The 15084-nt window shown below is 46.4% G+C and overlaps 3 protein-coding genes across 7 annotated transcripts in view; 2 read left to right on the forward strand and 1 right to left on the reverse strand.

The window, feature by feature from the left end:
• The first annotated feature begins 155 nt into the window (after window positions 1–155).
• Window positions 156–1561, forward strand: LOC129722576 (dnaJ homolog subfamily B member 13). The gene is made up of 5 exons (XM_055676152.1): window positions 156–280; window positions 333–457; window positions 516–639; window positions 698–1284; window positions 1335–1561. The coding sequence occupies exons 1-5, from the start codon at window positions 213–215 to the stop codon at window positions 1412–1414; spliced, it is 984 nt and encodes a 327-aa protein (XP_055532127.1). The 5' UTR covers window positions 156–212; the 3' UTR covers window positions 1415–1561.
• The window catches only part of LOC129722577 (ADP-ribose glycohydrolase OARD1-like), a 26944-nt gene continuing 13275 nt past the window's right edge, over window positions 1416–15084 (reverse strand). Inside the window, exons 1-3 of one of the 2 annotated variants that reach the window (XM_055676154.1) lie at window positions 13545–13805; window positions 1716–2018; window positions 1416–1657 (exon numbers count right to left, since the gene is read on the reverse strand). In XM_055676154.1, the coding sequence (XP_055532129.1) occupies window positions 1508–1657; window positions 1716–2009 (444 nt within the window). In that variant the 5' untranslated portion in view covers window positions 2010–2018; window positions 13545–13805 and the 3' untranslated portion in view covers window positions 1416–1507. Of the gene's footprint in view, window positions 1658–1715; window positions 2019–13544; window positions 13806–15084 lie in introns of those variants that run through there. The other variant, XM_055676153.1, reaches the window with a different exon arrangement.
• LOC129722574 (uncharacterized oxidoreductase YjmC) overlaps window positions 13156–15084 on the forward strand; it is a 14077-nt gene continuing 12148 nt past the window's right edge. Inside the window, exon 1 of one of the 4 annotated variants that reach the window (XM_055676150.1) lies at window positions 13156–13274. The gene's annotated coding sequence lies outside the window, so the exon portion shown is untranslated. Of the gene's footprint in view, window positions 13776–13858; window positions 14376–15084 lie in introns of those variants that run through there. The other 3 variants (XM_055676147.1, XM_055676148.1, XM_055676149.1) reach the window with 3 other exon arrangements.

Genomic DNA, 15084 nt, shown 5'->3' on the forward strand with positions numbered 1-15084 from the left:
TTTAATATTGAAAGAAAAAAAAATCCTGCATGTGTTATGGTTGAGGGCAAAGAACATCAAATATAGCTTTCAGAATCGTACATAACTTGCATAACAATAGGTACTTGGAACTCTACTTCACTAGAAATCAAAAGACTTTCAATCCATTTTGTTAACGCAGTAGGCTCAACGTCTGATGACATTAAAAAGTACGAACTGAAATTCTCTACAATATGGGCTTCGATTACTATGCAATTTTGGATATACCCAAAAGTGCATCCGACATTGAAATTCGATTAGCGTAAGTTTCGCTATTTCCTTCAAAAATTCACATTCTCAACATTAGAATTTAGCTATCGAAAATGGGCAGTTCGTTGTCATCCGCAAAATGGCTTCCATGAAACTCCGAAAATTCCTTTTCCCTCGATGTCGCTGGATCACTATTGGGAACTACTCAACGAAGCTTTCGACGTTTTGTGTAAGTGAGCTATTGCGAAAAAGCGTAAATTGACAGAAATTGTATTATCAATTTGCAGCGAATCCTCTCCGGAAACACATCTATGACATTTATGGCGAAGAAGGACTTAAAGCCGGCGTTGTTACCCCAACTGGATTTGTTGAGCCATATAGTTTTTCGAACAATTGTATGAAAATTTATAGGTATGAATCGTTGCATATGTTCTGACGATTGAGGGACTAAATTCATATGATTTTTCAGAGACTTTTTCGCAACTTACTCGCCCTACGCAGATCTTATCGATGCAGTCACAAATCCACCTCCACTTTGTCTAGACGATAGAACAAAAGTCAAGGTAAAAGGACAAGACATCGAACACTTTATCAATCTTGATTTGGAGGAAATTTTCTATGGTACAATCAAGAAAATGAAAATCATTCGAGATGAGTTCGTAGATGATTCGCAGGTCGAAACGATTCTTGTAGAAGAAACTTTAGATGTTCACATCACTCCGGGAGTTCCAACTGGAACGAAGATTCGTTTCGTAGAAGCGGGTGATCGTAGTCCAAAAATCATTCCCTCCGATATTGTGTTTGTGGTAAATGAAAATCCGCATCCTAGGTTTCTGCGTAATGAAGCCGATTTGTTTATGGTTGTTACTATAACAGTAGGACAAGCTTTAGTTGGGTTTACCTTGGAGATTACCGGTATCGATGGAAGGCAGTTGTTAACTCAGGTTGTAGATGTGGTAGAGCCAAGTTACGTTAAGGTTTTGAAAGGAGAAGGATTACCTAGTCCAAATAATGAGCAACCAAACGCACGTGGAGATCTCTACGTTTCATTCAAAGGTAACGTACGGCCTGAACCATCCATCATTAGTAAATTTTTTTCGTTTCAGTTCTTTATCCAAAATTCATCCCAAAGCAAATTAGGGAAAATCTTCAAAACATATTCCAAGAACTGTGCACCAAAAACTAGCGACGCTCTATCATATGAAATTCATTTATTGGTTGATGATTGGAGATAATTTATAAGGAACACATGGCAACTAGAGGTGTCGTCGTGTAAATTCTACTTGGGAACAAAATTGTAAACTACTATTTCAATATCACCCTCTTTCCCAAATGTTTCGTTTAAAATATTCTTTACCTTCGTCCATTCCAATCCATCTATGCCACAGCCAATGCGAGGAAGCGCTAATTGTTTCGCCCCATTTTCAAGCTAGAACAATTCAAACCTTGTTACTGTAACCGAGATTTTTCATACATTATCAACTCACCATATGCTTCCGCATCGCTTCCAGAGACTTTGTGAGATCATCGTACGTTGGTTTATCGTATGATCCCTTTTTTGTTATTAAATAGTAAATGAATCGTTGATTATCCTTGAGAATGGCAACACCTCCAACGCCAACTTGTTGGGCCTTTAGTTCGTCGACTCTCTTGAACGTTTGGTTGAACTTGATTGCAATTCCTGCCCCCATCTTCAAGTCAGCAGCTACACAGTGTGCCAATGAGTGATCCTTAGGGGCTGCAAATAAATCTCCCTCTATCTCTCGTACACATTCCGACATTTTGACGGGCTGAAATGTAGTTAATAGGAGTATGCAAAAACAGTTATTAAGTCAAGAATTAAATATGTAAAGTAAAAAGTATATTTTAACCTCTTCCCCTCTCTCTCTCTCCCTCCTTTTACCTCTCCCTCCTTCTACCTCTCCCCCTCTCTCCCTCTCCCTCTCCCTCTCCCTCTCCCTCTCTCTCTCTCTCTCTCTCTCTCTCGTACAATGAACATGGTAAATTAAACCCAAATTAGACATGTTACGGTGGGAAATATTGTTCACAATACGAATAAATTTAAAGTTGCGTTGCGGTTCAATTTTGTCATTCGGGTTTCTCCACGCATATTCGAAATTTTGTATTTAAAAAAAATTAAATAAAATTAACCTTCTGGAAATGTCAAAGATTTCATTTTCGCAGTTGACTAGAAACCCTGAATATGCTTTAGTTACCAATTCAAATCTTAGCTTTACTTAGCTTAGCTTGACTGACTGTACATATCAATGGTTGCATTCCGTAATTGATCCAAATCAGTAAAATTGCACGGTAAATCAACTGAATGGGGCTGGGAGTGACCGACCATTCTCATTGTACAAGTTTTAGTGACTCAATACTTTGAAGGATCAATAACGACGCTGGCCACGTTCTTGCAATCAGGTGGGAAGAGGGAAAGGATGTAGGCGTGACCTCTGCTATTCGGAGACCGTGTGAACCTCTGCATCTCCACGAAGGTCACAGGAAGGAGGGTTTGTTAGTTGGGAAGGGTAAATTGGATCAGGATTCACCTTGATAAGTGATGCGATCATACATGTTAGAGTACTCGTCGCTATTAGACTATTACCGGTTTACTCTCCGTTCAGTCGGCTGATTAGAGATGCACATTTGGTTTGTTTTTATTTGGTACCGATTTAAACTAGCACACATTAGTAATGCTGTAGGGACCACGCGCGAGTGTGTGTGTGGTTTAATTCACTAGAGCACAAGACTGCTCAACTTCCCGATTTTAGACCGATTATAACCAACAGACAAACGCCCAGTGATTGATATATTTCAGTGATCTGATAAATACTATGCTACAAGATGTGGTTCTGATTTATACCAATATAACACCGGAAGGCCGTCTGGATCACTCACAAATTTGTGGTATTCACTTGAGAGAAACTCAAGTTGTCATATTCACAAAGCCTTATAGTCTGATCAGGAATAACCGTGGTGAGCAATGCGTTAGGATATATCCTAATCTCGCGGGTTATCCTAAAAGTAACGGTCGAGTTTATTATGTTAGGTCTTCTATTAATATCCAATCTGTCTAACTTTTTGGGCTTTGGTTACAAATTCAAATCTTCAGAAAAACTCGTTTCACCTCTATACGTACTTCTACGTGCGAAGAGGAAGAGATAGAAGAAACTTTCTCCCATTCTAATCATTTGCTGTAAATTTTCATGTGCAAAGTCAAGTTGCACGACTCATCCAACCAGTCGCCTTCTAATTTTCTGGTAGTAAAATAAAACATGTTTTTTTATTGTTCGTTTTATTCAATTTCATTCCCATATCCGAATACACTTTCTTTCCTCTTAACACTGCTCATGAGGTCTTGTACAACGTTTGAACCCACTGTTTTTATTTGTGGGAATCCATTTTCTCTTCATTTTTTTTATTCTCGCTTAGTTTCCGTCGGTCTAGTTCCGCCATTGTTGTTGTACCAATTACCGACGCCTGGGGAGGCGACTCCATGTAGGACCCTAACTTACGACCAGTTTATTACGGACCGGCGCCAACTGCTTTACTTCCTCATGCGATGGAAGGCGTGATCCTAGAGATTTTTAGCCTCAGAAAATCTTCCAGTGTCGGCTAGGATTATATCTAGACCAGTTGGGTTGGTTGTGAGTGGATCACGCCACCCCACAACCATCGATACCTATGTCGGTGTTGGGATTCGAACCTAGGCGTCGAGCGTGGTTGGCGGAGACGCTACCAACCACGCTAGGTCCCCGCCCATTTTCTCTTATAATCCTCCTCCGATTCTACTTCCTTATGATGTTTCCAAAGTGCCTGCTTCATGATGGGCCAGTACTTCTCAATTGGCCGCAGTTCAGGTGCCTTTGGGGGATTGAGATGCTTCGGTACGAAATTGACTTCCACACATCTTTCGAGTAATGACACGATGCTAAATCCGGCTAGAACGTTGTAGGACTATCGTGTGACCTCAGAATTAGAAATCAACGCTTTTTGAGGCATTCTTTCAAGTATACCCACCCATTTACCGTCCCGGTTGTCACAACCGTCAAATTGCTTGCCAAAACATGTGCTTTTCGGTAAACTTTGACATGCTCTGCTTCCTAACGTTCTCAGGAACTTCGAATTTATGATAAGCGGTGAAGAACTGACCTTCCAGTTGGTCTCGAGGTACGATGCTGGCCTAACAAGCCAGTGGTCGTAGGTTCGAGTCTCGGCTCGGGTTCAGGATTGTCCTGTACACTAAATAGTTGGCTTCGAAGTCTGTGTATAACTACACAGAAGGTCGAGTTCCGAATAGAGATGTATCACCAAGGCTTTTCTTTGCTTTGCTTACTGGAGCTCCGGAAGCTGCCGGAAGTCTGTTTTTACATATATCTCGTCATCCATAACGAGGCAATGTGGCTTCCGTGCACGTGTCCCCGCCACCGTATTCTGCCGTTCATTGCGATTCGGCGCCTTCTGAGCTTTGCACGTGTGAAAATGCAGTTTTTTAGCCACATCTCTAACTGAACGCCTCTTCTGTTCTTCCGGCTCCATCTTCGCAACGATTGCTCTAGCATCTGAGTACAACTTATACAGTGTCAACAATACACATTAGACAAATTTCACCCAAATGTTCAACAGAAAATGCCCTATGAGTAAAAAGTTACAGCCATTTAAAAATGATGCAATTCGATTCCGTACACCCTTTACTTTCTCTACCCTCCTACTTATCTCCAGTTTCTTGAGTATCCTATTTTTCCGAGATCTTGCTCCGCTCCACTGAATACTGGGCTTACCATAAAGTTGTGCCAGCTCATGGTTTAATCTTCGCCTCCATACGAGTCGGCAGAGCTGAATGCCACCACGGGTCGGTAATTGGCGATTACCGAAGGCCACGGAAGTGCTCACTGCTAGCAAGCAGTCCCGGACCATCAGCGGGAGCTAGCCTAGGTCGTGGCGAGATTCAGGCACTGGGCCGCTGAATTCTCGCAAAAGCCACACTGGCCGGAAGCAGCTCCGACGGAGCGAGTAGTGCCGCTCTCACCACCCAAATGCACTATACCGCCCATTGGGACTGATGCCAGTAATGTTCCCAATTACGGCAACTGGTCGCATCACTATAGTATAAGAGTGGGATTTCGTTTTCGTACCATTATTTTGGACTGGCACCTGCGCCGAGCTCCCTTAGTAATGTCGTGTGATAACGGCTTGAAACGGCGAGATTACAACCGGTGCAGGGGTCTCCGTCTCGTAAAACCTGGCAGGCCTTCCAGTACGTTCCGAGTCCATTGCCGGGTGGGAACCCGGCAGGAGTAGGATCAGATGTCTTTTCCTGACTTGCGCCGGTCGGGGGTGTCATAGTTGCCCATAAGGCGCTATGGCAGCCGCCCCTAGCCATGGCCTCACTGCTCCGGCATAGACTACCTTGGGACCATTTAGGCGACTACTCCATTATGGATAAGGATATCGGCTGGTAGGGGGACCCAATAAACAAAAATGTTGAACTCAAAAACAAAAGAGACGGGTGCGGAGGGGTTACCAAATCCCTTCGCACGAGGTGGCATCCAGCGGTCTCCGCAGAAGAAGGCGGAGACGGATGCGGCGAAGTCTGGAGGTGGAAAAACGGCGAACCCGTCGGTGTCCACACCAGACATCTCGGTAGACGGTCCCTTGCTAGTCAAGGCCGTCGAAAGGTGTATGGACACGCGGCCAAGAGTGGCGGCGCTGTCTGAACAACTCGATGCCATAATCGAGTTCTTGGCGAACAGGCGAAACATCGCTGGCGACCTGAAGCAGAGCCTCCTCCTGCTTCGGAGCACCATTGATTAAGCCAGAAAGGAGCACGAAGAACTCGTAGCTCGGGTGAAGGCGGCCGAGAAAGCGGCCAGGACCGGGAGGGCGACTGCATCTAAAGAGGTGCAGACAGACGCCCCCTCGTTCGCGTCGGTCTGCTCCACGGGGCAGGTCACTGAGCGAACGAGGCAGTCCCCGGGGGAAACGGCCCCCGGGAACACCAAGAAACGATTGGTCGTGCTACTCCCACGGAAACACACGCCAACCGGTTCAAGGTCCACCGCGGAAAAGGCACAGGTGGAGGCTACGGGCAACCCTTGGACTACCGTAGAGGGTAGGAAGCGTCGGGAAGGTGCGACGCGACATGATGGCGGAGCGGCCAGAGGACCAAAAAAGGTCAAAAAGGCGCGGAGTAGGGGTGATGCCCTCATCCTCAAGACGGATGGGTCGAAGTACTCAGAAGTCTTGAAGAAGATGAGGGGGGAAACCCAGCTCAAGGATCTGGGGGCGGATGTGCGGAGTATCCGCCGATCTCGCACTGGCGAGATGATACTTGAGCTCCGGAAGGACGCCAAGAACAAGGGGGCTACCTACAAAACGGTAGCTGAAAAGGTCCTAGGGAAGGAGGTGCAAGTGCGGGCACTCACCTCAGAAGTGACTCTCCAGCTTAAAAACCTGGACGAAATCACTGAGGGGTGCGACATTGCACAAGCCCTAAAAGCGAAGTGCGGGGTGGAGGTGGCTAAGGAGTCAATCCGCCTCCGCAAAGGTCCGGCGGGGACCCAGATAGCTACCTTCCGACTACCGTCGGCGGACGCTAACCTGGCCCTGAAAGAGGGCAAGTTGAAGGTCGGCTGGTCTGTATGTCCTCTGGGCATACTACAGCAACCAGACATTTGCTTCCGTTGCTTTGAGGGCGGACATAAGTCCTGGACCTGCAAGGGGCCCGATAGGAGCCAGCTGTGCAGGCGATGTGGAGGTGCAGGCCATAAAGCAAAGGACTGTGTGGAGTCTCCCAAGTGCATGGTATGTTCCGGGAAACGGGACGCCAAACACTTTATGGGAGGCCCCAGGTGCCCAGCCGGTAAGCCGGCTGCGAAACCACGGGCGTAAGGGTGACGCAACTGAACCTGAACCATTGCTTCGCGGCTCAGCAGCTGCTACACCAAGCAGCCACTGAGTCGTTGTCGGACATCGCCGGCATATCGGATCCCTACCGCATCCCTCCCGGAAACGGTAACTGGGTTGCGGATAAGTCCAGTTTGGCGGCCATATGTACGACGAGCAAGTTCCCGGTTCAGGAGGTTGTCTCAACCTCAGAAGAAGGGTACGTAGTTGCTAAGGTAAACGGAGTGTTCTACTGCAGTTGCTATGCTCCGCCACGTTGGTCTACCGAAAGGTTCACCCAGATGGTCGACCTCCTATCCATGGAGCTAACGGGCCTAACGCCGTTGGTGGTGGCGGGCGACTTCAACGCTTGGGCTGTTGAGTGGGGAAGTCGCTTCACGAACCAGAGGGGCCAGATCCTGTTGGGGGCTTTTGCAAAGCTCAACCTAGATCTGGCCAACGTTGGGAACAAAAGTACATTTAGCAGAAATGGTGCGGAGTCGATCATCGACGTGACGTTCTCCAGCCCAGGACTGATCAAGAACTGGAGGGTAGACGATGGCTACACTAATAGCGACCACCAGGCGGTCTGTTATAGTGTAGATAACAACGAGAGGCGGCAAGCGACGGGTAGAGCTAACACTCCGACCGTTCGCGGGTGGAAGACATCGCACTTTGATGCCGAGGTATTCGAAGAGGCAATGAGAAGGGAGCGCGAGGGGGGCAGTTGGATCCGCCCGACTGCTGACCAACTAGTTGCTATGCTATCGCGGGCGTGCGACGCCACCATGCCTAGGACTCGCCAACCTAGGAATGGAAAGCCACCGGTTTACTGGTGGACGGACGCGATAGCCGACCTTCGCAGTGCGTGCCTCCGTGCAAGACGGAGGATGCAGCGTGCGCGAACGAAGAAGAGAGGACAGAGCGCCGCGCAGCATTCAGTTCGGCAAGATCGATGCTAAAGAGTGCGATAAAGGCCAGCAAGAGGGCCTGCTTCGATAGGCTATGTGCGAGTGCCAATACAAATCCGTGGGGTGACGCCTACAGGATCGTAATGGCCAAGACTAAAGGCGCGCTGGCGCCTGCAGAGCGATCACCAGCGATGCTGGAGCGTATCATCGAGGGACTCTTTCCATGCCACGAGCCAAGTCTTTGGCCTCCGGCAGTCGAGTCTCACGTCCGACGTTCCAGTATCTCAGACATAGACCAGAGATGGTCGGCCAACCTGCCGAGCATCCAATCCGTGAGCGACGACAGCCGTGTCGAGGCAGGGGAGGAGGCAAGGGTTACGAATGAGGAACTCCTCGTGATCGCCAAATCCCTAAAGGTGAGCAAGGCACCGGGACCGGATGGTATCCCTAACCTGGCGATCAGGCTGGCGATAAAAACGGCCCCCGGGCTGTTCAGGGCAGTCATGCAGAGGTGCCTGGATGACTGTCTCTTTCCGGACAGGTGGAAGCGGCAGAGACTGGTCTTATTGCCGAAGGCTGGGAAACCGCCAGGGGACCCATCGGCATATAGGCCTATCTGCCTGCTGGACACCGCGGGCAAGGTGCTTGAGAGGACCATCCTCAACAGACTGGTGAGGTACACGGAGGGTGTACACGGTCTGGCAAGTAACCAGTTCGGCTTCCGGAAGGGCAGGTCCACGCTGGACGCAATCTCTTCCGTCATCAAGACGGCGGAGGTAGCAATCCAGCGCAAGAGAAGGGGAATACGCTACTGCGCAATCGTCACGCTCGACGTGAAGAATGCGTTCAATAGTGCCAGTTGGGACTCCATAGCGCTCGCGCTCAGGAGCATCCATGTACCGGTGTCGCTGTACAAGATTCTGGAAAATTATTTCCAGAATCGAGTACTTGTTTACGACACGGAGGAGGGTCAAAAGTGCGTCCCAATTACCGCAGGAGTTCCGCAAGGTTCTATCCTGGGCCCGGTGTTGTGGAATGTCATGTATGACGGAGTGTTGAAACTCAAGTTCCCTGTAGGGGTTGTGATCGTCGGCTTTGCAGACGACATAACGTTGGAGGTTTACGGCGAGTCTATCGAGGAGGTCGAGTTGACGGCCGCACACTGTATACGCAAGGTCGAGGACTGGATGCGCTCCAGGAAACTGGAGCTCGCGCATCATAAGACGAAGGTCACGGTTGTGAACAACCGTAAATCGGAGCAACAGGCGGTCGTCAGAGTCGGAGACTGCACCATCACCTCGAAGCGATCCCTGAAGCTCTTGGGGGTTATGGTGGACGACAAGCTCACGTTCGGGAGTCACGTCGACTATGCCTGTAAGAGGGCCTCATCGGCTATTGCAGCACTAGCTCGTATGATGTCCAATAGCTCAGCGGTTTATGGCAGCAAGCGAAGACTTCTTGCCAGCGTGGTTTCGTCCATACTTAGGTATGGTGGGCCAGTGTGGTCCAGAGCGCTAGGTACTAACAGTTACCGCGGTAAACTGGAAAGTACCTACAGGCTCATGTGCCTGAGAGTTGCGAGTGCGTATCGTACGGTGTCATACGATGCAATCTGTGTCTTGTCCGGCATGATGCCTATCAGCATCGCCATCAAGGAGGACAGAGAGTGTTTCGACCAACGTGACACAAGGGGCATACGAGGTACCAGAAGGTCATTCTCGATGCTCCGCTGGCAGCGGGAATGGTCCAACTCCACAAAGGGCAGATGGACGCACCGACTCATACCGGAGATATCCGGCTGGGTCGGGAGACGACATGGTGAAGTGAACTTCCACCTGACACAAATCCTGTCAGGCCATGGTTGTTTCAGGCAATATCTGCACAGGTTCGGACACGCGGTGTCCCCCATGTGTCCCGAGTGCGTGGAGGAGGAGGAGACTGCTGAGCATGTCTTCTTCGTATGCCCCCGTTTCGCAAGAGCGAGGAGCAACATGATGGCTGTGAGCGGGCCTGGCACTACTCCGGACAATCTAGTCCGGAGGATGTGCGACGACCCGGACATCTGGAACGCGGTCTGTGCGGCCGCCTCTCAGATTGTTCTGGAGCTGCAACGTGTGTGGCGGGTCAACCACCAACACGCCAGTGGTAGCTAATTACCAGTCTCCAGGTAGTTAGCTAGGAGGTTATAAGAGTAAAGAGGGTGCATCACGCACAAAAGCCACTCCCCGACGTAATACTTAACCGTCGTTCCGGGAAGACCAGGGCTGGAGACTGGAGGGGTTTTAGTGGGTCGGGACAGGGATCAGTAGGTGTCTGGGCGAGTGTAACTACCCCAGCATCTCTCCCCTAGTCTCATCCCCACACCCTGAGTTCTCTTCTCAGGTGTCTGTTTGCAGATTTCCCCGCCACCTTTAAAAAAAAAAAAAAAAAAAAAATACGCCATCCTCACAAGATGGTCCTAGTCACACGTCGTTCGAAAACGGTTAGTGTCTGCAAAACCTTTTCGAGCATTGTCCCCGTCTCGTGCCCATAGAGGACTACCGGTCTTATGAGCGTCTTGTACACGGTGTACTTGGTAAAGGGGTAAAGTTTACCAGACCTCAGGGTCTTGTGGAGTCCGTAGCAGGCACGACTTCTAGCTTCGATACATCTGCGGATTTCTCTGCTGCTAATGTTGTCTGACGATACCAATGATCCGAGGTACACAAATTCGCCAACCATCCGGAGCTCGTCTTCGTCGATCACTACGCTACTGCCTATGCGAGCCCTATTGCGCTCGGTTCCTTTAACTAACAGAATTCCTCTTCAATCCAACCTTTTCTTTTTCACGTTTTAGCTTCATTTACTGTTTAGAAACCATCTGGGAAGTCCTGACAAGGTCCACGTCGTCAGCGAAACATATGAACTGGCTGGATTTATTGAAAATCGTGCCCTGCATGTTAAAGTTCGCACGTTTCATAATACTTTCGATCGCAATTTTTAACATGAGATAGGAAAGACCTTTGCTTTATCGAAGTCCCTTGCGTGTTTCAAACGGGCTAGATAACGCACCCAAAATCTTCTCACAGCACTGTACACCATCCATCGTCACCTTGATTAGTCTTGTTAGTTTCGCAGGGAAACCATTTTTGTCTATAATTTTACAGAGTTCTACACGAAAAATAGTGTCGTAGGCGGCCTTAAAATCGGTCCAACTTGTCACCATTTTTGTATAACAATATCGCACGCTTAGCCTTGGGGCTAATAGCGGTCTCGATCAACTAGATTCGTTGAGAGAATTCGTTATCGATATTGTTTTTGGCACATTTTGCATGTGTAGGATAAGTACAACGATACACCGTGCCCGTCACCGTGTTCTGTATCGCAGATCTTGACTATAAGCTGGTGCAGACAGGAAGCCAACCTATCCGGGCTTTGCTTGGTAAGCTCAGCTGCGATGCCATCTTTTCCAGCTGATTTGTTGTTCTTCAGCTTCTTAATAGCGTTCATCCTTAACATCACTTATCGTTGGGGCGGTGTGTCTTGCTCATCCGCTGTGCTGACGAAGTCATGCCTTCTGCCGTCTGGGTTCTGTGCCCCTGTGCTTTAGGGTATTAATTGTTGTGCTGCTTCCACCTGTCGATCACCTTGCGTTCATTCGTCAAGACTCTTCCATCATTATCCCGATACATTTCGGCTCGCGGGATGCGAGCAGTTTCTTGTAGAACTTATGTGTTTCCTGCGAACGATACAGTTGTTCCATTCCTTCACAATCCAGCTCGTCCAGGAGGCACATTTTGTCTTGCGGAAGTGTCTTGCGTTGCGTTTCCAAAAATAAACCAAAAGATCACAGTAACGAATTCGCATAGGCGGAGAGTTTTCCCATCTTTTTCGCACTCATATCATTTATTTTACTCCTATCACATAAAAAGTGAATTGAACACATTGTAAACAAACCCGTGGGAAGTGTCAGAACAGTGAGGTTATTTTTCGTGTGCAATGATCTATATTGTTTATAAGTTTTGACGTGGCACTTCGGTGGTCCTTTAGAGAAACTTCCATGAGCTCTCCCTCACCCGGCAACATTCAAGGCTTTGCACGTACTCGGTGACGACTTCGAGGAGTTTAAATCGTGCCAGATCATACCGAGGCAGTCGTTGGTAGCGAATTTTGTTGACAAGCGAAAGTTTTCGGCACATTTTGACTATCAGGAGATAGTGGTCAGGGTATGCTAGAAGTAGATACTGCGTATGACCATGCTCTTGGAGACGACGAAGTCAATAATGAACCGCAAGATGACGATCTTAAATATACTAGCAAACGCGATAAGGCCCACATTAAGGAGAATAAGATTGAATTTATGAAGTGGCCAGTGCAGTCTCCGGACTAAATTACTATTGAAAACGCGGGGTGATGTCAAACAGGCTGTTTCTGAAGCCAAGCCGGAAAATGTAACAGACTTATGTCTATAATTCGTGATTTCTGGGCTGCGATACCTATTGCTTATGTTTTTCTTATCGCCAAGCACTTGTAAACTCTATGCCGAAACGATATACAGCTGTCATTAAAAATAAAGGTTACACTACGAAATACTTAAGTGCGTATAGTTTGTAATTTTACTGTAAATGGAATAAAATTTTGAAACTAACATCACATACTTGGTTTATCGAAGCTCTCTTCCAAATACACCATGAAAGAAATTCGAGAAATTAAAAGCTAATTTCAAATTGCTTTTATAATACGACTTTTCAATCATCGTTACTATTATTATGAACACAACTGTATGTCCAAAGCTTAGAATGCTTTAGAGATAAGAAGAGGTAAAACTTCTTTTCCTATTTTCAATATAAAAGCAAACCGATTATTTCTGTCAATTGTGGCTCACGTCAATCATAACGTAGTGTCTCAAACAACTTGTAATTTTTTAATTAAAAATATGATGAAAACATTTGTATAAAAATTATAGTCACTGTAGGTTGATTGTGCGGAAGCGCATGCGTACTGAGAAACCGCGACAGTTCATTCATAGATAAACGCTACCAGCTTTATCCACGTTTATCCCAACACAGAGTCCGTGATAGAGCAGCGTTCAAATTATAAACAAACGGCCGATTGTAGTAGTGGCGCATACAGGTTATACACACTACATACCCTCACATTGTTCCGACTACGAAGCGTTGCGATGCATAATGCAGGTCACTGATCACCTGCTCCTGTCGTTTTGCTATGTTAGTGCATTGCCCGCACCCAGCGATGATAAGTAACACTAAGGTAAAGCTGATGAGTAACAGGCTTGAAATTACAAATTTTCGTTTCGGTGCTGAGTATGTTACAAGAAACAGCTGAGCTTATCAGTTCCGTGGTTGCTTCTTGTTAACAACTTTTCGGTAACGCCTCTTTAAACAGACAGTGTCGAAACTTTCGATGGCCAGTGGTTTATGTGACCTAGTTCTGAGCACTATCGATTTTGTGACTTAGTTCCAGGCATTCTTAAGGTGCAGTAACATTAACACACAGTGTAATGTGATATAGGTTACCTACCGCAGAGACTTTCTTCGGCTCTATCGTCGAGCGAATAATTTTCAGCTGGTGCCAAGGTCGATCGTGTTGGTCGTGTGCGTTATTTATAGTTAGCGCCCTGAACAGAGTCGTTAATTTTCACAAGCTTGGATATTCGACAGTAGCGTGGACATTGTAATATCTGGTATCTTGTAGAAGTATTTCAGAGTTGAGTTGAAGACGGTACGCGCGCTGAATTCCCTCTTGGTTCGAGTGAGTAAATATATTTTATGAAGCCTCAATTCATTCAAGCTCAATCAGGAAAGATTACATAAATCACACTAATGTCATAATGGTATCAGCGAAGATGTAATAAACATGCGAAAAGTGACTAGTGCAGTTAGTCGACAACTACTACTAGTTGTGAGCAAAACTATCAACGCTTGTGTTACTACTTGAACGCGTTCAATTGAGAAATCGTGCACTGTATATTGGAACCTAAATCAACTTAACATTCCCCGCATACGTATTTGAGTGAAATTAGTTTATGTTGGCCCCATGAATAAAATGGAGAGTCTGAAAAATTTTACATAACAATGTGAAGCAGGTTTGAAATGATGAAGGCTATAATTTCAAGTGGAAAATAAATTTTCCAAACAACGCAAAGTTCTACATATATGAGTCGATTCAGTTTCTCGAAGCATGTGTGTTTGTTCGTTCAAAACAAGCAAGTGATGTATATGATTTTCTCAACACCAGGCAAATTGAACTGATCTCGGTTGTGTAAAAGTTATGTGAAGGTATAAATCCAATACAAATCCAATATTCATCCTTCGAAGATTTATATAATTGAAGGTTATAATATAAGAACAGGTACGAAGTAAAAGAAAATAGTTATAGCCATAGAGTTTTTATGGAATGCTGACATAGGATTTTAGCAGTAGGGTTCGAAAACTTCGTCTGCTCGAAAAAAAATCCTCATGTGAAATTTCAGCTTAATCGGCCTTCGGGTTGTGGAGCTTCAAAATGGTCAAAGTTTCACTTTTTGACCAATGAAAAAATGAACAGTAAATGTCAAATGGAATTGTCGAAATCATTTTTTTTACACCAAGTGTCTTAGAAATGTATAAGACTTCGAGAAATGATGTTGTCCCGAAAAAATTCTTCGAAATTTTGTTTTAGAAAAGGTACCAGATCTCGACTAGGTATGAATTTCCAGGACATTTGGCTTAAAAAAACGATATCGAAAATTTCATGCTTTTTTCATCGGTTAAAAAAATAAAATTTCGAGGCACAAAGGCTGTGTTAGTATTCTGGACCTTTATTATTATGCCCCGGGCCTCCCGATGTATGGGGCCCCCCTAGTCGTGAGGCGACCTTTTTTTTTTGCTCGTCACCATCCAGAACGTTACCTAATGTTTTAAGAAAAGAAAGCCTCGCAAACAAATTTGCCCCGGGCCCCCCACCGTCTAAATCCGGCCCTGGCCTATGCGTTGTTTTACGTTTTCAGGTATGTTGGCTGAATTTTTAACATGTGATAGTCACTTAAAGTTATATTCTTCTTGACTTCTTCTGGATTATA

The sequence above is a fragment of the Wyeomyia smithii genome, chromosome 2 (genome assembly GCF_029784165.1).
Source record: "Wyeomyia smithii strain HCP4-BCI-WySm-NY-G18 chromosome 2, ASM2978416v1, whole genome shotgun sequence".
Lineage (NCBI taxonomy): Eukaryota > Metazoa > Arthropoda > Insecta > Diptera > Culicidae > Wyeomyia > Wyeomyia smithii.